The sequence below is a fragment of the Periophthalmus magnuspinnatus genome, chromosome 20, assembly GCF_009829125.3.
Source record: "Periophthalmus magnuspinnatus isolate fPerMag1 chromosome 20, fPerMag1.2.pri, whole genome shotgun sequence".
Lineage (NCBI taxonomy): Eukaryota > Metazoa > Chordata > Actinopteri > Gobiiformes > Gobiidae > Periophthalmus > Periophthalmus magnuspinnatus.
Window position 1 is genome coordinate 971,601 of NC_047145.1, and position 22,270 is coordinate 993,870.

General features: G+C 43.8%; 1 protein-coding gene across 1 annotated transcript in view; it reads right to left on the minus strand.

The window, feature by feature from the left end:
- Positions 1-22,270, minus strand: part of LOC117388275 (guanine nucleotide exchange factor VAV3) — a 144,676-nt gene that overhangs the window by 33,632 nt on the left and 88,774 nt on the right. Inside the window, exons 10-17 of the mRNA XM_033985786.2 lie at positions 20,612-20,707; positions 16,513-16,581; positions 15,272-15,358; positions 15,069-15,154; positions 13,583-13,715; positions 8,742-8,851; positions 5,854-5,955; positions 3,352-3,443 (exon numbers count right to left, since the gene is read on the minus strand). Coding sequence (XP_033841677.1) covers positions 3,352-3,443; positions 5,854-5,955; positions 8,742-8,851; positions 13,583-13,715; positions 15,069-15,154; positions 15,272-15,358; positions 16,513-16,581; positions 20,612-20,707 — 775 coding nt within the window. The remainder of the gene's footprint in view (positions 1-3,351; positions 3,444-5,853; positions 5,956-8,741; positions 8,852-13,582; positions 13,716-15,068; positions 15,155-15,271; positions 15,359-16,512; positions 16,582-20,611; positions 20,708-22,270) is intronic.

Sequence of the window (22,270 nt, forward strand, 5' to 3'; positions counted from 1 at the left end):
GGTTTTTATTTCACTATTGTGTCTGTAAATCAAGATATGAACATTAATAACAGACGAGGGGGAGTTTCCTTCAACAGCCTCGCTCCTGATTGGCTCTTTGGTTGCTATGATACTCACTCATCATTCCAAATATAATACTCTGCTCCAAATTCGCCGCTACACCTGCTCTGGCCTCGATGAGCTTCATTTGGAGCTGAACGCAGTGGGTGACGTCACTTTACACAGTCTATGGGCACAACTCCACCGCTCATTATGTGTTAATTTACTAATATTCATTTATATTGAAGAATAGAGCAGGAATTATACTAGTTTTCGCTGCCTGTGTTGTAAATTAGCTTCCGATGGTGAGTAGAAGTGGCCTGTTCACATTTTTATACAGCACTTTTACATCTTCAAGTCACTCAAAGCGACTTTACACTGTTTTAGTGCAAAGTTAAGACGAGAAAATTATAGTTTATAGATTATAAAGTATAGAATCGTGTCAGCGACTTGACTGGAGCGACAGTGGCTCAGTTGGCGTTTGTCCACTGATACAAAAATTGCCGTTTCGAATCCCACTCTCGACATAAACATCACTGGTTGAGCGGTCAGGTTGGCGGTGCGATTCCAGCTCTGACAGATGAATGCTGTTGTTGTGTCCTTGGGCATGACACTTAACCCCTTTGCCCCCAGTGTCTGTGTGTGTAAATGTGTAAATGGGTGAGTTGTTTTGAGCCTTGAAAGTGGAAAAACTATATCAACTTAAGTTTTATTTTGAACCACTTACTCCCTAATTTTGGTCTAAATGCTGCTTCACAAAAGTTGGTTTGAGAAATGCTCTTAAAGGCGTGTGTTTCGTCTCTTCTTCACATGTAGAGCGAGGGTTTAATGCCCTGCTCTCCTCGTGTTCCTCTGAAGCTGTGACGGCTCCACTCCGGCGGCTGACTGACAGACACACAACAGGGGCACGCTCAAAATGTCAAGAATTTCTTTAAAAAAAAACTCTACGGCAAAAGGAGTTTGAAACTTCGGGGACGAGCGCGGCCGTCTCTGACATTGCCTTTAAGTCGCTCTGTTTTGAAAAGTGTCCAGGGATAGTTTTTTGGGGAGTATCAGTGATTGAACCGATGAACGACCTTGAGGAGGAGACGGAAGGGCATTTGGGGAACTTAAAGATGCCAAAACCCAAACCCAAACTTTTCAAAACTCTTTTAAAATACTTCCAAAAAGATATAATAGATTTTTGCAGTAAAAATACTATTATTAAGGGGATTCTACGTTAAAGGAGCCGTATCTTTTCAAAAACAATTAATGGACAGAGGTGCATTTATTTGTGCGATCATGATTAGAAACAGTGGCTCAGTTGGTAGAGCGACTGTTTCACTGATCCGAAGGTTGGCGGTTCAAATCCCACTCTCAACTAACTAATTTCAAGTGGTCAGATCCACTAATCTGCTGTTGTTTCCTTGGGCAAGACACTTAACCCCAGTGTCTGCATAAACCACAGACTGTATAAAGAAGCGAGTGTGACTAGAGCAGTTATAGTTAACCAAAGAGCCAATCAGGAGCAAGGCCGATGAAGGTAACGCCCCTTGTTTAGCAACGCTGTCAATCAAACCTGTTGCTAACGCTAACAGGAGCGACCTCGGGGAAAGAAGGACCTGATTTGTCAAGGACACAACAACAGCATTCATCTGTCAGAGCTGGAATCGCACCGCCAACCTGACCTCTCAACCAGTGATGTTTATGTCGAGAGGCAGTTTTTGTATCAGTGGACAAACGCCAACTGAGCCACTGTCGCTCCAGTCAAGTCGCTGACACGATTCTATACTTTATAATCTATAAACTATAATTTTCTTGTCTTAACTTTGCACTAAAACAGTGTAAAGTCGCTTTGAGTGACTTGAAGTTGTAAAAGTGCTGTATAAAAATGTGAACAGGCAGCTCACCATCGGAAGCTAATTTACAACACAGGCAGCGAAAACTAGTATAATTCCTGCTCTATTCTTCAATATAAATGAATATTAGTAAATTAACACATAATGAGCGGTGGAGTTGTGCCCGTAGACTGTGTAAAGTGACGTCACCCACTGCGTTCAGCTCCAAATGAAGCTCATCGAGGCCAGAGCAGGTGTAGCGGCGAATTTGGAGCAGAGTATTATATTTGGAATTCCGACCGTGAGTATCATAGCAACCAAAGAGCCAATCAGGAGCGAGGCTGTTGAAGGAAACTCCCCCTCGTCTGTTTTTAATGTTCATATCTTGATTTACAGACACAATAGTGAAATAAAAACCCCAGGATCATGTAGAGGGTTAATACGAACATTTAAGACCAGAATGAGTCTGAAGCAGCAGAGACAGAGAGAGGACAGATTTAAAAAACAAAACTGAAAATAACAACAACAAAAAAACTAAAGAGAAAAAAAATCTAAATAACTAGAAAAAAATAAAATAATAATAAAAATAATAATTCATAAAATAAATTAATTAAATAAAATAATCTCAAAATAACTTAAAAAAGCAACAAAAAACTCCTCAAAATTACACCCCCCCCCCCCAAAAAAAAAAAACTTTAAAAATAAACTCAAAATAAAATTAATAATAAAATAAAATAAAGGAATAAAATGAAAAACAGGATCATGTAGAGGGTTAATACGAACATTTAAGACCAGAATGAGTCTGAAGCAGCAGGTACACAGAGAAGTGCGCCCATGATCACTTCCTGTTTGGTGCTAGCAGGTTAGCTCTGTCCATTTATATGTAAATCGCTTTGAGCCTTGAAGGTGAAAAAGTGTTCACCAAAAACATAAATCGTTTCCTAATCAAATTCGTGATAAGTATTTAATGAAACGACTCGATTCCAGTTGGTCTGTATTTCCCTGAAGAAGTTTGGAGGTTTTGAGAAACGCTGAGGAGAAACGGGCCGTGTGGAGTTCACAGAAAGGCAACGCCACAGAACACAGAATTATTAAGTCTAATTTATGTTTGACGCGTCTGCGAGGTTTTACGCGGCATCTGGACTCATCCAAGTTTTGTTGTTAAGATCTCGAGAAAATTTGTAACTACACAGACGGAAATGAGCGGGAATCTGTAGCTAGTTTTGATTTGTGCAGCCGCATGAGCCGCACACTGTAAATACTGGAGACGTTTCCTCTGCTCGTCCGTGCGTCTGATCCAGTTTATATAAATGGGTCTGGGGCAAAAGTTTAAGATCACGACTGATGGGAAGAGCTTCACATCTAAAAATACTCAAATGTTTACTCCTCCCACTTGACCTGAGTTCACCCTGACAGACGCGGTAGTAGTAATTAAGAAAAGTAACGATAATAATAGTAATAATCACAGTAATTAAAAGAAGTTACGTGGAGGTACCTGTTTTTCCGCATGATCCGAACCGTCCCAGACATTCCTTGTGTGCTCCCAGACCACACTTTGGGCACAGGTATCCCTGGTAGAAGATTCCTCTAAACAAGAAAAACACGACATTAAAAGAGAAAAGGCAGGAGTAAACGTATGCGCTGAATCCACTTCTGTTGGGTTTAAGTCGACAAAATGCACGACTAGAGGGACGAGATTACAAATTAAAACCTGGGACTCACAGATGATTGGTCAAAAATCGGGACACCTGGTTTAGTCCTGGTTTAGTCCAGATTTAGACCTGAGATTATACATGGTTTTATACCTGGGTCAATCCTGGTTTAGACTCGATTTAGTCCTGGTTCAGTCCTGGTTTAGAACTGGTTTAATCCTGGTTTAATCCTGGTTCAGTCCTGGTTTAGTCCTGGTTTAGTCCTGGTTCAGTCCTGGTTCAGTCCTGGTTTAGTCCTGGTTTAGTCCTGGTTCAGTCCTGGTTCAGTCATGGTTCAGTCCTGGTTTAGTCCTGGTTTAGTCCTGGTTTAGTCCTGGTTCAGTCCTGGTTCAGTCCTGGTTCAGTCCTGGTTTAGTCCTGGTTCAGTCCTGGTTCAGTCCTGGTTCAGTCCTGGTTCAGTCCTGGTTTAGTCCTGGTTTAGTCCTGGTTCAGTCCTGGTTCAGTCCTGGTTCAGTCCTGGTTTAGTCCTGGTTTAGTCCTGGTTCAGTCCTGGTTTAGTCCTGGTTTAGTCCAAACTGGTCAAAAAGGCACCTGGGACATTTTTTGTATAAAAATGGGACAAATCACTGCTTTTGTTCAAATCTGCTGGGACGGGACACAAGGCTCAAAACTGTGTCCCCCGTCCCCATTGACCTGGGACTGTCCCGGGTCAATGGGGACGTCTGCTCACCCTATGCATGATGGGAGTTTACGTATTTAAACTGGACTCAGCAGATCAGTAAAAACAAGTGAAGAGTGTTTTTTTTTTCCATCTTCCACAGATATTATCAGTGAATATAATTTATTTTTTTCTTTCTGTCACTTTTATCAAGAAGAGATGGAATAGTTTTTATAAAAGTAAAATACATGTGGCTTTTGAAAACAGATATACACAGAGTAAACTACAAACTCTAATGACTTTTTCAAATGGGTCTGATCTGTTTTTGCAAATGGACAGTTCAAGTTGTAAACACATCTCGGCGTACCTGGATTATCCCGTCATAAAACTTTACTCTGCCACACAATAAAAACATCTATAAACATTATCTCGAGCCGATAAAAAGACACAGGGACATTTTGTGCCGTCAACAAAAGTCCATCAACGTCTTTGGTCCAATTTGTGTTCTGCAAAACCGTTAAATCTGTTATGCTCATCATAATATCGTACAAAACAGCAGCAGCACGCTAGCTAGCTCACTGCGCCGCGACGCTAACAGTCACTTTTACTGAAATCAGAAAAACACTACACAATTGTTTTCATATGTAGAATCGCTGTCCATCTAAAACTGGACAGGAAGTAGTGGCGCTAACAGTGAGGTAGAGGGCGGTCCAGATGTGACTCCATTGTGAAGCACAGACTGTATGTAATGGACATGGCTAACCTGCAACCTGCTCGCCGCCGCGTTCCGAAGAGGAAGTGACCATGGGCGCACTTCCAGCTCCATCGACTCTGGGTCCAATTCACTTTCTATTTTTTTAAATGTTCGTATTAACCCTCTACATGATCCTGGGGTTTTTATTTCACTATTGTGTCTGTAAATCAAGATATGAACATTAATAACAGACAAATCAGGTCCTTCTTTCCCCGAGGTCGCTCCTGTTAGCGTTAGCAACAGGTTTGATTGACAGCGTTGCTAAGCGCCTGCTTCGTGTCAAACCAGCGGTGCGGGCAGGAGGGGGCGTTACCTTCAACAGCCTCTTTGTGATTGTCCGCTTTAACAGCCTCGATGTTTTTAAGTCCACTTCTTTATCCAGTCTGTTTGTGGGAGTGGCCAGTCTGATATTATAAAACTTTATTTTTGCATTTTGTATTTTCTTATTATAATTCTTGCTTTATGTCGGATCACACCGTTTCTGTATAAAACGGTTAGCCAGCGCACTTGACCCTCTGAGCTTCACAACACCTAGCATAAGCGCTACTTAGATTAACGCATTAATTGAGTCGTCTTTAGTGGGTCCTTCACGTCACACACACAAGAATCTTTAAACGATCATCACGCAGACGTTACTAAAGCTCGACGCTCTTAAACTCGGCCGCTCGTCTGGATTTGAGCCGTGACAGACCTCGATCTCCTCCAAATGTGTTCACTAAACCAGAGGAGCTCAAACGGAGAAGGCTGAGGCGCTGAAGAGAGAGCGGAGGGGTCAGCGGAGGAGAGCGAGGTCAGGCCGTATTACACTGTTTTCTGATCTATGTTCTGTTTTTAGAACGTGGTTTAAAGCTACAAGAGTCAGTTGTGTGTGATACAGGAGCTTTAATAACTGTCTGATGTTGTTTCCGTGTCTGTTTTGGTGGAGCGTCTCACCTCAGCAGCATGTGGCAGGAGTTACACGACGTGATCCGCTCAAACGTGTGCATACGGAACTCATGGTGGTTACTGGTGCCGTTTTCAGGACGAATGTTCGAGCTAAACAAAAGAGGAACAAACACAATAGCATTTTTGGAAAGAACATTTTGAAATAACTGATGTGTGAAAGTTTAAAGGTGCACTGTGTAACTCGTGGCGTTTGCTTCCATGGAGATGTTAGAAAGTTCCACAGTTTGGACTTAAATCGATCCATGTGGCGTTTTATCATTTACAGGTTGCAAAAAATCATTGTGAGCAAGATTGCCTTTACACAGACCTGACTTGTAACTTGGTCAAGAAGCATTACTGTAGAGGTTTAATATCCTACTGTGAAACATTCAACATCTCCATGGCGACAAGCAGGTGTCAAAAGTTACACAGGGTCAGAGTTAACAAGGAATAGAAATTATGGAGGTGATCTCTGAAATACTCAAATATAACATAACCTTCCTCTTTGTGAGCGGCCGGTCCATTTCACTTTGGTCTATTTTTTATCGTGTTGTCGGCGCCAACAAATATTTATTCTTCAGAAACATTTTTCACAGATCCAGCTCTTTGAAGTGCGAAGAGAAGAAGTGCAAACAGACCAGCGAGGTCTGCTTCAAGTGAACAAGTGTGCTCCAGCCCAGGGGACTGAGAGAGTGCACGTGGGAGTGTGCACGGAGGAGTGTGCATGTGAGAGAGTGCATGTGGGAGTGTGCACGGAGGAGTGTGCACGTGGGAGTGTGCATGTGGGAGTGTGCATGTGGGAGTGTGCAGGTGGGAGTGTGCACGTGGGAGTGTGCATGTGGGAGTGTGCACGTGGGAGTGTGCACGGAGGAGAGTGCATGTGGGAGTGTGCACGTGGGAGTGTGCACGGAGGAGAGTGCATGTGGGAGTGTGCATGTGGGAGTGTGCACATGGGAGTGTGCATGGAGGAGTGTGCACGTGAGAGTGCACGTGGGAGACTGCACGTGGGAGTGTGCATGTGGGAGTGTGCACGTGAGAGAGTGCGCGTGGGAGTGTGCACGTGAGAGAGTGCACGTGGGAGTGTGCATGTGGGAGTGTGCACGTGAGAGTGTGCACATAGGAGTATGCACGTGGGGGAGTGTGCACGTGGTAGGGTGCACGTAGGAGTATGCACATGGAGTGTGCATGCTGGAAAGTGCACGTGGAAAAGTGCATGTAGGAGTGTGCACGTGGGAGAGTGCATGTGGAGCTGTATAATGTACAGGAGGCTCCGTCTCTGTCTTGTTCGTGTGTGTGTTCGTGTTTACTGTATGTGTGTGTTCGTGCGTGTGTTTGTGTGTTGTCACATACACATACAGTGTGTTTGCTGTGTGTTCATGTGTGTTCATGCGTGTTTGTGTGTGTGTTTGTGTGTGTGACTTTATCGTGTCCATTAACCGTGAAATCGTCTGAAGTCACTAAACAAAACTAAAAACAAATGTTCACGTCTCATTTGTTTTGTACAAAGTCTCACTCTGTTGATGTTGTGTAATGTTCTGTCAAACTTTAAACTAAACCACAGCAGGTTTAAGTCGTCACAAACGCAGATGTAAGAGCAGAGAGTCTCTAATAACGAACGAGACGTTTGGTTTTGACACTGAAAAAAATCTCATTGTGTCTAATAATAATGATCAAGACAAACACGAGAGATGCTTCAGTTATGTCGTTATGTTGAAAAGTGTGTGACAGGTGCAGCTCTCGTCTGTGTCTCGTCCGTGTTTCGTCCGTGTCTCGTCCGTGTTTCGTCCGTGTCTCTGTGTTTCGTCTCATTGTTCGTCTCTTTATTCCCTTCGCTCGTCTTTGATGGACACAGCTTTTATAATTACATTAAAGAGCCGCTTCATTTCATGGTTTAAACTGAGAATATTCAGAGCTGGACTCGAACTGAGGATGAAACGGGGCTGAAACTGTTGAAATGTGACTGTATGTTTCTGTATGTGCGTGTGCGTCCTTGTCTGTGTGTGTGTGTGTGTGTGTGTGTGTGCGGTTCATAGACGTCACAGTGTGTTTGACGTGGCTCCAGTCGGACTCGGGGCACAGACGACAGGACTGAAGTGTTTGCTGCTCATTTTACGTCAACATAGAAACAAAGGCCATTATTATCCGAGTCAAACTCCGACTTATGCAACAGCCCGTACAGCAGCGTGTGGCAGGTTTACGGTTCAATCCTCCACTTTACTGTAGGATACACTGACAACTCGTGTGTGTGTGTGTGTGTGTGGTGCAAATGTGCAGCTGGAGGGACGTAACAGCAACTAAAATATCGCACAATAATATCACAATCACAACACATGGAATTACAAGACTCTGCGCGTAAAGGTCCAAAACTGACAGAAATGGCTTCATAAAATTGTGTATTTAATATTTAAAAAATCATATTTAACACAGGCCGACGCACACACTGAGGTTTGCATCGACTTGGACCGAGCTTGGGTCATTATTTTCAAGTATTTCTATTATAAATATGAGTGTTTATGTTTGTACTTTTGTATCTATTTATCTGCAGATTTATTTCTTTATTCTTTTTTTTGTCAGGGACCGTCTACAAATTCACGAATCCTACAAAAGAAAAGATGATTTGTACCAGATTTAGCTCCTGCTGCTTTCCCTGAGCAGGTGAACACACATCAAAACACACATTTCATTACAATTACATTATAATTTTGATTTTGGTTTGATTTTTAGTGTGTGAGAAACGTTTACTCCTGCTGCCCCCGTGTTTTCAAACCCAGGTCTTTGGTTTGGGTCTCGTTTTCTGCATCGAGTCCAACCAGAAGAACAGGATGAGCAGTTTGAGTGTGTCTTTTGATTTATCTCACACACACACACTCACTCACACACACACACACAGCACTCACATCGCCATGCCAAATCGCTCCAGCCACTTCTTCTTCAGCTCCTTGGTCTTGAAGAAAAACTCAAATCCGCTCTGACCCTGGTTGTGCGTGAGGTAGAATCCGTAGGACCACTGCAGACACACACACACAAAAAACATTGTTAACACATTTTGGGCAAACAGGAGGGTGAAGAGGGGGCAAGGAGGACGATTTGAGGAGCCAAAACGACGCAGGATGCAAGAGGGGACAGATGGAAGCGGAGAAAGACAGAATGAAAGCGCGTTGCCTCGGAGACGCCGCGTGACGACTTGAAAGAGTTGGCGAGGAGCGGCAGACGAGACCGAACAGAGGAGAGACGGGGAAGAGATGAGACGCCGTGAAACTCCATAGAACTGCAGGGCATCAGACGCAGAGCAGTCCCACAGTCCACAGGAGGCTAATGCTAAACGCTAACAACAACAAAACAACAAAAACAACAACAACAACAAATCTGCCTATTTTTCTATTGCCACCGGTTTTCTATATTTTATTAATCTGTTGATTCGAGTTAGTCAAATCCCAGAAAGTCTATTTTGCATAACAATATATATTTTTAAAGATCCACTATGTAACTTTCCTCGTGTGTCAATCACCTGCTCGTCTCCATGGCGATGTTATTGCTTTGTCTTGACTGTTTAATGGTATAGAAAGGCTGTTAATACTATTAGTCTGTTTGCAGCAATAGACTGTTTGTATAAATGGATGTAGCTAACCCGCCGCGTTACAAACAGGAAGTGATCATAGGCGCACTTCCTGCTCCATCCTCTCTGGTTCCAGTTCGCCTTCGTTTTGGTCTTAAATGTTTGTGTTAACCCGCTCTTCTTCTTCTTCTTCTTCTTCTTCTATGTTGGTCACACACACACTCTTTGTACCAGTTGGTTCTGAATTTCAGTTTCCACGACCGTCAGGGAGGCAGACGGCGTCGGCCCGTCGTCCACCGCGTCCACTCAAAAAGTCCAAAAAGAACCAACGAAAGAAAGAAAGAAAAAAAAAGAAAAAAGGCATTGGAGGCTTTCCCCTGTGGACGGACAGACTGGAGCTGGACAGAGTCTGGAAACCAATTTGTAAAGAGGGAAAGAGACGAGGAGGCTGTGTGTGAGTGAGTGTGAGTGTGTGTGGGGGTGTGTGTGGGGGTGTGTGTGGGGGGGTGTGTGGGGGTGTGTCTCCCTCTGTTTCCATAAGTCCCTGTGTGTTTCCCTGTGTGTGTCTCTGTGTTTGTCCCTGTGTGTGTCTCTGTGTTTGTCCCTGTGTGTGTCTCTGTGTTTGTCCCTGTGTGTGTCTCTGTGTTTGTCCCTGTGTGTGTCTCTGTGTTTGTCCCTGTGTCTCCAAGTCTATATGTCTCCATGTGTCTCTGTGTGTCTCCGTGTATTCTTCGTGTCTCTCTGTGTGTCTCTGTGTGTGTCTTCGTGTGTCTCCCTGTCTCCGTGTGTGTCTCTGTGTGTCTTTGTGTATCTCCGTGTGTCTCCGTGTGTCTCCGCGTGTCTCCGTGTGTCTCCGTGTGTCTTCGTGTATCTTCATGTGTCTCTGCGTGTCTCCGTCAGCTCTGGTTTACTCAGACTGCAGATTTAAACGTCACAGTGGCAGAGAGTGTTTAGTTAAATACACGTTGTTGTTGTTGCACACGATCAAAAAAACTGTATTATTTTGATCCCAAGTACAATTTGAATAAACTATAATTTCACACACCTTCACTTGAATCATTTGGATCATTTCAGTCCTGGCGTTGTCTCTTATCTCGACTGAACTAAAGGTAAAAGTCGCTGTTCACTTGTGTGAGTATCATAGCAACCAAAGAGCCAATCAGGAGCGAGGCTGTCGAAGGTAACGCCCCTTTCTGCTGCATCACTGGTTTAGCAGGGAGCAGACGCTTAGCAACACTGTCAATCAAACCTGTTGCTAACACTCTCTCTCCCTCACTTTGTCTCTTTCTTTCTCTCTGTTTCTGTCTCTTTGTCTCTCTCTCACTTTCTCTCTTTCTCTCTCTGTTTCTGTCTTTTTCCCTTTCTAGCTCTTTCTCTGTCTCTTTCTCTCTCTGTGTCTCTCTTTGTTTCTCTCTGTCTCTCTCTTTATGTGTCTTTCTCTCTGTATGTCTCTCTCTCCTTGTCTCTCTCTCTTCTCTCTCTCCCTCTTTGTCTCTCTCTCTCTGTGTCTTCCTCTTTCTCTCTCTCTCTTGCTTTCTCTCTCTCTTTTTCCCTTTCTCGCTCTCTCTCTTTGTCTCTCTGTCTCTCTTTGTCTCTCTCTCTGTCTGTCTCTCGACCTCAGATAAAGGACCTGATTTGTCTGTTTTTAATGTTCATATCTTGATTTACAGACACAATAGTGAAATAAAAACCCCAGGATCATGTTAATCTGAACATTTAAGACCAGAATGAGTCTGACGGTGCAGGTTGAGCGACGGGGACACACTCACTTCCTATTTGCGAGTATCGAGTTGGCGTCTACGATGGGCCAAGTTATGAATACAAAATATACACGTTTATGTTTCATAACAGGACGTCTTTAGGTCGGTGATTGACGGGTCGTGATTTGGTAATTCACCTTTTCAAACCTGATGAAGTGTCTCTTTGTATTAGCGCCGTCGTCTCGATGTGAACGACTGCAAACTCGCTCTAACCGTCTTTATGAACGAGGAGTGTGTAACGCTCCCTGTTTACACACTCATTATTACCCCAATCATGGCGTACTGGCATTTCATCTCTCATTTTGATTGGCAATATTTCCACCCCCTGGCACTTAGTATTCAGCGTGTGCCCGCGGACGCCTGGCCCAAAGCGGAGTTTAATGATAGCACCATCTGGGAGGAGGCGGGCGGCTGCAAACTGACACTGTTTCTGTCCCAAATGATCCAGAAGATGTAAAACATGTGCTGGAACAAGCAAGCACCAAATTATTTAAAACGGCTTTTGTAATGTGGGATTAGCCGGTTCCGCTGCAGTCGCGGTGCGGACGGCGTTAGCGCAGGTTTAGTCTCTTTTATGAAGCGTTTATTTGATAGATGGTTATGGCGGCTCGTTATAACGCCGTGTAATGTTCCTAATTGGGTTTGTCCCTGGTCCAGCTCTGGTCATAAAGCCGAGATAATGGACTGGACAGAGCGGAGCATTTAGAGCGTCCATTTTACTCCATGTTAACAAGTGATTTCTGGTCGTAATTGTTAAGCTACACGAGAAACAGCGAGATAACGAGGGTTATATAGACGTTTGTGCGGTTTGAGAGCGGCCAGATCAAACTAAAGCCATCTGAGGTCGTTTCATAACACGTGATGAAAACCATCACTGTGTATAAATGTATTTATTAAATGTATTTATTAAATGTATTTATTAAATGTATTTATTAAATGTATTTATTAAATTATTTATTAAATGTATTTATTAAATTATTTATTGGAAGACAGATTGACTCAATAAACCTCCTGTTTGTTCAACTTTTCATACAAGATCTCATGAGTGTACAAGACTAAAAACTGAACAATACAGAGGAGAGAGTGAGGAGGAGAGGAAGAGAGGGAGGAAGGAGGAGAGGAAGAGAGGGAGGAAGAGAGAGTGAGAGGGAGGGAGGAGAGAGGAGGAAGAGAAGAGGTGGAAAATAACTTTTAATCCAGGATTTCATGATTGTTCAAGTCTAAAATCTGAGCAATAAAGAGAGAAAAAAGAGAAGGATGAGAGGAAGGGTGTGAGAGAGGGAGTGAGAGAGAGAAGGTGGAGAAGAGGTGGAGCAGAACTTTGAAACCAAGATCTCATGATTTTTCAAGTCTGAACAATAGAGAAGAGAGAGAAGGATGAGGAGACAAAGAGAAGAGGAGGAGAGAGGGAGATGAGGAGAGAGAAACAGGAGAGGAGGAGAGAGGGAGGAGAAGAGAGGGAAAGGAGTGAGAAGGAGAAGAGAGAAAGAGGACAGGAGGAGAGAAGGAGAAGAGAGGGACAGGAATGAGTAAGAAGAGAGGAGGAGAAAAAGAGGACAGGAGGAGAGAGGGAGAGGAGTGAGAAAGATTAGAGAAGGAGAGAGAAAGAGGACAGTAGGAGAGAAGAAGAAGACAGGGAGAGGAGAAGAGAGGGAATTGAGTGAGAAAGAAGAAAAAAAAGGACAGGCGGAGAGAAGGAGAGTGGAGGAAGAGCAGAGGTGGAGTAGAAATTTTAATCCAAGATCTCACGGTCACCTCCGTTTAAAAACTGTCACTGTGGAACTGAAATGTGCAAAAAAAGCTTTTGTTAATTTTACTTCTCAAAAATGCAGCTCATCTGAAGGACAAACTGGAGCCACTGCAGAACTTTAAAACTGAGACAAACATTTAGACTCACAACTGCTCCGGTTTTTAATGTTTTAACTGGACCAGAGACTTTATACAAATGGACAGAGCTCACCTGCCGCCGCATTACGAACAGGAAATGATCAACACTGACAACATTCAATCTGTACGAGCTGGAATCGCACCGCCAACCTTTCAGATCAGCGGACAAACGCTCTACCGACTGAGCCGTCGTCGCCCCCTAGCTACTTCTGAAAATACGGCAGCATCTTTCCGAGACCAGACCTGCCTCGGCCGGAACAGTGGAGCAGAATCCACAGGGGGGAAAATATCTGTGTCTGAGGAAACCGCCGCCGTGCGAATCATCCGCCGCCGCGCGAGGAAAAACCGCCGCCCTCCGAGTCTTCCCAACATGAATTTTGCATGACTTTCTTTCAAGAGGCAGAAAACACTTCCACTATAGGAATTTTATAGTTCCAGGGTCAGGGGATTGTACGGTCCACTCAAAAGTCAAGAAAATCCAGCTATGTATTATTGATTTGAATAAAAAGAGTAAAAGTTGAACGGCGCGTCTCACCTTGCGGCTCTCTTTGTCCGACGTCGGGTTGTTCGTGATCTTAAACAGGTGCAGGTCGATCACTTCCCTCATTTCGTAAACATCTCCGCGGCGTTTACACACGATCACGGCAGAATCGAACAGAAAAATGTGTCTGTAGAAGAAGAAGAGAGAGAGAGAGTCAGGACAGGTCAGGAGATTACAGCGTTCACACGGGGTCAAAGGTCACGAGTGCTAGGTGTCGAAAGAGGAAGACGCAGCGGGAGATACAGGTACTTTCAGTTCAGTAGAGATTAGTGGTAATTCCAGGTCTGAAATGATCCAAATGATTCTAATGAAGGTGTGTGGAGTTTAAAAACACAGTGGAGCACTTCCTGTATCACCACATGATGACATCACAAGGTGGAACAAAGTGGGTTTTTTTTCAGTTTGAGAAAAGAACTCGGCCTAAATCTGCAGGTTTGTGTGTTAAACATGTGTGAATGAAACAAAACACAACTCCAGGTCTGTGTGTGATGAGGAAACATCATTAAAACAACAAAAAAACAACCGTCTCATAAGAAAATCTCGAAAAATCCCAATCAGTTTACAGTTCTCCCTCTGAGTTTTATTTTTTGTTTACCAACTTAAAGGGCCCACGTCAAACTATTTTCTGATCTGTGTTATAAGACTACAGTGTACACATGGGGTCAAAGGTCACGAGTGCTATTTACTTGAGTACATTTGAGAGCAGTATCTGTACTTTCTACTCCACTACGTTTTTGAACAGGACTGAAAAGTAGAAGTATTTTTATGATTGTGTGAGAGCTGCTGAAAAGACTGAGGGTTTATTTTTAACATGTTTAGAATTTGAACAAAACAAAAATATACAAATAAAAACTAAAAAAAAACAAAAACGATTGAGTTGTTTCTTCCAAATTCAGCTTAAATCTTTATTAAAATCACTACATTTGAAGCTTTAAAGACTCGAAATCTGTGAGAAATACTTTTACTTTTTACTAGCGAAGGTGTGTGGAGTTTAAAAACACAGTGGAGCACTTCCTGTATCACCACATGATGACATCACAAGGTGGAACAGAGTGGGTTTTTTTTTTCAGTTTGAGAAAAGAACTTGCAGGTTTGTTTGTTAAACATGTGAGAATGAAACAAAACACAACTCCAGGTCTGTGTGTGACGTGAAAACGACATTAAAAAGTTGTGACACGGGCCCTTTAATGTTTCAGAAATGAACCAGTGTGTGGCTTTAACCCTGCGGCGCTAAACAGCAGGCATTCACTCAAACATCCTCTCATCAAACTTTTTATTACTTCAAAGTTTTATGGTGACTTTTCTCTGACAGTCTCTTCTCTCCGTCGCTCAAAACGCTCTGTTCCACCTCGTGATGTCATGAGGTGGTAGTTTTCAAGTTTTAACAGCTCCTTGTAACTTTAGTTCATTTGACATTAACAAAACCAGCGCTGAAATGAAAGTCCAAATGATTCTGACGCAGGTGTATTTGAAATCTCACCGATCTTGTTTGGCCCTCCTGTCCACCGTAGAAACCCGCACCTCGCCGTCGCCTTTGGGTCGGCCGTAGTTTTCCAGAGGCTGGTTCTAGGACGGAGGAAATGGGAAAAACAAGATGAGGAAGCGCAGATATCCCAGATCATTGGCGTATCGTGTTTTTTTTTTCCCCCCCGGTTTGAGCCTGGATCAGGGCGTGGGACTTACCAGGTTTTCGATGGACTTCTGATACTGATCTATCTCTCGGAGCGTCTCGTTGTCTCGCTTCACCTCGTTCACGTATTGAGCCAAGTCCTGCGTCCGCGGAATACACAACGAGGGAGAGTTACAGGAGGAACGGCTTTCGGTTTAGCTCCTATCTACTGTAGAATAAAACAGCGCTCTCCCACCTGACTACAGCTCTGAGAATATCTGAGTTTGCAGTTCACTTTCAAATATTAACCAATATCTTTTTTCTGAATTTGAAATAACGTGAACTTAAAATTCTGCGTAAGTCTGAAAGATCTAAAATGGAAACACTGGAAAAATGGCCTGTGTTACGGTTTGACTCTGCAGATCAATTTAAAATATTAACGAACACCCTTTTCTGAATTTGAAATAACATTTACCGTATTTCGTGTCATAGTTTGGCCGAGGGTGTGACTTATACTCAGGAAATACGTTAATCTGGCTATAAACAACGTGAAATCCCCCACCCTGCCTCTGTGTGCTGCTCTTCACTAGTTTACTGTAAATTTCGGACTATAAGACGCTATTTTTTTTCCCCTAATTTATAGATTTTTACCGGTTAACGTCCACCGGGAGGCGCTCTCTAGCAGTGAACGCCAAAGTGAGACAGATGTAGAGAAAGATTCTGCGCTGAAGAATACGCGAGTTTTGATTTTGAACTGTCATTTTGCTCCTCGTGAACACGGACTCATCAAAAACACAGGAAGAAATGAGTCAAAGAAGGAAATAGAGCCACTGCACGTGAGTTTGACCAACAACGAAGGAAATAGAGCCACCGCACGTAAGTTTGGAATCAAAGAAGGAAATAGATCCACCGCACGTAAGTTTGACCAACAAAGAAGGAAATAGAGCCGCACGTAATTTTGGAATTAATGAATCGATGGTGTGGCGTTGGAGGCGGCAGGAAGAATTTAGTCAATGTAAAAAAATAAAATAAAAGCAGACGGCCCGTGTTGGTGCTGTTTTATTTTCTAAACCTGCAGTAAACCTAAAGTACGTTCATCCCACGTTGATGTCGTGTTGGTGCCGATTTTCAGGCAGTTTGAAAAAAGCCTGTCTTAAATTAAAACTCAAAAAAACCTCCGTGTTCCGTCTTTCTGTGTAAATATCTCATGTTACGACATATTTGTAACACGTGGCTTATATTCAGGGGCGCTCAAAAGTCCGAAATCTACGGTAACCTCACTCTTGTCGTAAAAGTGTTTTATAAACGCTCGTACCTTCATGGCGTCCAGAGCTTTGCGTAGATTGGTCTTTTCTGTGGAGTCGTGTGTGTGTTTCACCAGCTCCTGTTCAAGAAAAACACATTAAACATTATATAATTTGTGTTTTAACTGTGAAATCCTCTGTTTAGTTTAATAGACTTCCCTTAAAAACTGCACCAATCAGCTACAAGATAATTAAGATAATTAATGACCTCAAATCTGTGTCTAAAACATTATTCTCACTGAAGTATTAAAGCTAATTGTGAATGGTAAATAGTCACATTTTTATACTGCGCTTTACATCACGGAACCACTCATGACGGCGTGAGGGGGGTTAAGTGTCTTGCCCAAGGACACAACAGTATTCCTTTGTGGGAGCTGGAATCGCACCGCCGACCTGTGGATCGGCGTTTAAGTTTTAAATCTGTTTTTCAGATTAAAAACATGTTATGGACGTATTGTTTAGGGCAGAGCTGTTGTGCTTTTAAACCATAGACTGTTTATATAAATGGACCTAGCTAACGTGCTAGCCGTCGCGTCAAACAGGAAGTGATCATGAGCACGTTTCCAGCTCGTCGTAAATGTTCGTATTAACCCTCTACATGATCCTGGGGTTTTTATTTCACTATTGTGTCTGTAAATCAAGATCTGAACATTAATAACAGACAAATCAGGTCCTTCTTTCCCCGAGGTCGCTCCTGTTAGCGTTAGCAACAGGTTTGATTGACAGTGTTGCTAAGCGCCCGCTCTCTGCTAAACCAGTGACGTGGGCGAAAAGGGGCGTTTCCTTCAGCCTCTCTCCTGATTGGCTCTTTGGTTGCTATGGTTTCACTCACTCAGTCTCTTCTTTTCACAGTTTGTGGTTCAGTTTTAGAGTTTTTTTTACATTTGCTCCGTTGCTACAGCAGAACACAATTCTCCACAAAAATCACGTCCCTAAAATACTCCACCTGAAAAAAAAAAAACGAGCGAATAGTCCCTCCCCACACGGAGGACAAACTGTTGATTCAGTGGCTTTAGATATGAAATGAAAAAATGTAATTGGGAAAAGAATCCAGTGCAGGAAAAGCCATCAGATATCGGTGTGTGCCGCCGTCTATCTGCGGCGTGGCTCATCTGAGGTGTGTGCCCATCTGAAACGCCGCCGCGCCCGACTGCAGCGTAAACAAGATATCCAGAGCGACTCGGCCAGGATAAGGAGGGAGGCCATGCATGTCCTCCATACTGCCCCGTACAAACACACACACAGAGAGAGAGGAGACACACAGAGAGGAGACACACACACACAGAGGAGACACACACAGAGAGACACACACACAGAGAGGAGACACACACACACACAGAGAGAGGAGACACACACACAGAGGACACACACACAGAGAGGAGACACACACACAGGACATACACACACACACACAGAGAGGAGACACATACACAGAGGAGACACACACACAGGACATACACACACACACACAGAGAGGAGACACATACACAGACGAGACACACACAGAGAGACACACACAGAGAGGAGACACACAGAGGAGACACACACACAGAGGAGACACACACAGAGGAGACACACACAGAGGAGACACACACACACAGAGAGGAGACACACACAGAGAGGAGACACACACAGAGGAGACACACACAGAGCGCTCCACACCTCCTGACCAGCCCATACAAACACACAAACACAAGTACAAGACATACACACGGAGAAACCCAGACATACAGGACACACACACACACATACACGGTGCACACACACAGGACACACGCAGAAGAGGGACACACACACAGGACACACATACACAGTGCGCGCACACACACACAGAGCGAACGCACACAAATACATACACACACAGAGCACACACACACACAAACACTCACACACAGGGGGACATGTGCGTCTGCTCAAATCCTCTGTGTCAAACTCATCCAGGACGTTATTATCAGAGCTGAGGACGACAGAGGCCAGGACGCACACACACACGGGACGCACACACAGAGGACACACACACACAGGACGCATACACATGGGACGCACACACACGGGACACACACACACAGGACGCACACGCACATACAGAGAGAGGGCGGAGCAAAAATAAATAAAAACTAAACTAAAGTTTTACTATGAGACAAAAGGGGAGGTGCTTTGCCCAATGACACAAAAACAGTCTGTGCTGCAGCCGCGGGAATCAAACCTATGAACAAGTGACATTCCACAATTTAAAAAAATCTTAAGGACTCCATTTTGTTACTTAAGTAAAAGTACAGATACCGGAGCAAAAAATACTCAAGTAAAAGTAAAAGTATCACATGAAAAATCTATTTAAGTAAAAGTATCACCTGTTTAAAAATGTACTTAAAGAGTAAAAAGTAATGTAGCGGAGCAGAAAGTACAGATACTGCTCTCTAATGTACTGAAGTAAAAGTAAAAAGTACACACTGTAAAGTACAGATATTTAAAATACAGTACAGTACTTTACTACTTTTACTTCATTATGCTCCTCCACAGTTTACTTCTTGCAGAGAAGGTAAATAAATGTATTTAAATAAACACCTGGTGCAGGTTATGGTAAATATTGATGTTTTTTTTAATAATATTCCAGTTTTATAAGAGTAAAAAGACGTCTGTGTAAAGCTTCAGTCGTCCAGGTCTGATCCAGAAACAAACAATGAAGTTAAATCTGTCAACTGGACAAATCGTAGGACTGAAGACGTTTCTCTGCTAAGATCTGAACTTCACTATAGTAAACAGTGAACACAAAGTGAAGTTCAGATCTGAGCCAGAGAAAAGAAATGGATTGAGAGAGGAGTTAAAGAAGATATTTTTGTTATGAAAGAGAATCCTTCCTTAAACAGAAACGGGCCCTGAGACATAATCTGTCCTCCATCTATAACTCCATCCTCAGACCCAGAACAGTGAGAACAATATCAGGGTCGTTAAGGCTGAAACTGGAGACAACAGCTGTTTACAGTTTCAGTGTGGTTAGCCCCTCCCCTCAGACAGATTTAAAGGTCGTGGTCACCAGCATCTGACCAGAACTGAAGAAGAGACTTGGACGAGCAGAGAAACATCTTCACTCCTACTAGATTTGTCCAGTTGACAGATTTAACTTCGTTGTTTGCAATAGTAAAAAGCTCTTTTGTGTTGCTTTTTGCTGCAGAAATATAAAACTCCGTCTTAAATCCTCGCTCTCCGTGTGACGGCTGCTCTGTTCCGGCCCCACATCGGCGGTGGCGCTCACTCACAGAGCGAGGACCATCATGAAACAGACAAAAGAATCTCACTTCAGCACAGACTCCAAACGCGGTCAAGGGCGCCCCCGGTGGACACACTTCACACTGCGTCCCATTTTGAAGGTGGTGACAGTGAATGAGGCGTTGACGGGCTGAGCGCTCCCTGATGGGTCCTGTCTGTCACGGGCTCGTTCACTCAGGGCTTCAAGTCGATCTCCGTTTTGTCATTCAAAACGGCTCAACTTGACGTTATATAAAAAAAACTCAGGAGTGAATGGAAGAAACAAATGGAAAAGAGCTCACAGCGACGACACGGGATTATTTGGCTGTCAAATCTGAAAATATATGTGGAAATATGTGGAAATATGTGGAAATATGTGGATCTGATTTGTCCTGAAGTGGAGCAGATGTGTGTGAAGTACTGCAGTATATGTGTGGTATATGTGTAGTATATGTGTAGTACTGTAGTATATGTGAGGTATATGTGTAGTACTGCAGTATATGTGTGGTATATGTGTAGTATATGTGTGGTATATGTGTAGTATATGTGTGGTATATGTGAAGTACTGTAGTATATGTGTAGTATATGTGTAGTATATGTGTAGTACTGTAGTCTACGGAGGTACCTGCAGGAGCAGGTGGTACTTCAGGACTCGTTGCACATATGTGAAGTATATGTGTGGTACTGTAGTACTGTAGTACATGTAGTACCTGCAGTAGTAGGTTGTACTTCAGGACTCGTTGCATATATGTGAAGTATATGTGTGGTACTGTAGTACATGTAGTACCTGCAGTAGTAGGTGGTACTTCAGGACTCGTTGCACATATGTGAAGTATATGTGTGGTACTGTAGTACATGTAGTACCTGCAGTAGTAGGTGGTACTTCAGGACTCGTTGCATTGGCACCACCAGCAGGTCTCTCAGAGTGAACTTTCCATAATTTGCTCGTTTGGAACATTCCTGAAAAAAAACAAAAAGAAAACATAATTTAAAATAAAAAGAGTGACAGAGTGAGAGTGACAGAGTGAGTGTGAGAGTGACAGAGTGAGCGTGACAGAGTGAGAGTGACAGAGTGAGTGTGAGAGTGAGAGTGACAGAGTGAGCGTGACAGAGTGAGAGTGTGACAGAGTGAGTGTGAGAGTGACAGAGTGAGTGTGAGAGTGACAGAGTGAGAGTGACAGAGTGAGTGTGAGAGTGACAGAGTGAGAGTGACAGAGTGAGTGTGAGAGTGACAGAGTGAGAGTGACAGAGTGAGTGTGAGAGTGACAGAGTGAGAGTGACAGAGTGAGTGTGAGAGTGACAGAGTGAGAGTGACAGAGTGAGTGTGAGAGTGACAGAGTGAGAGTGACAGAGTGAGTGTGAGAGTGACAGAGTGAGAGTGACAGAGTGAGTGTGAGAGTGACAGAGTGAGAGTGACAGAGTGAGTGTGAGAGTGACAGAGTGAGTGTGAGAGTGAGAGTGACAGAGTGAGCGTGACAGAGTGAGAGTGTGACAGAGTGAGAGTGAGTGACAGAGTGAGAGTGACAGAGTGAGAGTGTGACAGAGTGAGAGTGAGTGACAGAGTGAGTGTGACAGAGTGAGAGTGAGTGTGACAGAGTGAGTGTGACAGAGTGAGCGTGACAGAGTGAGAGTGACAGAGTGAGAGTGACAGAGTGAGTGTGAGAGTGACAGAGTGAGTGTGAGAGTGAGAGTGACAGAGTGAGCGTGACAGAGTGAGAGTGTGACAGAGTGAGTGTGAGAGTGACAGAGTGAGTGTGAGAGTGAGAGTGACAGAGTGAGAGTGACAGAGTGAGAGTGTGACAGAGTGAGAGTGAGTGACAGAGTGAGTGTGACAGAGTGAGAGTGAGTGTGACAGAGTGAGTGTGACAGAGTGAGCGTGACAGAGTGAGAGTGACAGAGTGAGAGTGTGACAGAGTGAGAGTGAGTGACAGAGTGAGAGTGACAGAGTGAGAGTGTGACAGAGTGAGAGTGAGTGACAGAGTGAGTGTGACAGAGTGAGTGTGACAGAGTGAGCGTGACAGAGTGAGTGTGACAGAGTGAGAGTGAGTGTGACAGAGTGAGTGTGACAGAGTGAGCGTGACAGAGTGAGAGTGACAGAGTGAGAGTGTGACAGAGTGAGAGTGAGTGACAGAGTGAGAGTGACAGAGTGAGAGTGTGACAGAGTGAGAGTGAGTGACAGAGTGAGTGTGACAGAGTGAGAGTGTGACAGAGTGAGTGTGACAGAGTGAGCGTGACAGAGTGAGAGTGACAGAGTGAGTGTGACAGAGTGAGAGTGTGACAGAGTGAGTGTGACAGAGTGAGCGTGACAGAGTGAGAGTGACAGAGTGAGAGTGAGTGACAGAGTGAGTGTGACAGAGTGAGAGTGAGTGTGACAGAGTGAGTGTGACAGAGTGAGCGTGACAGAGTGAGCGTGACAGAGTGAGTGTGACAGAGTGAGTGTGACAGAGTGAGTGTGACAGAGTGAGTGTGACAGAGTGAAAGTGACAGAGTGAGAGTGACAGAGTGAGAGTGTGACAGAGTGAG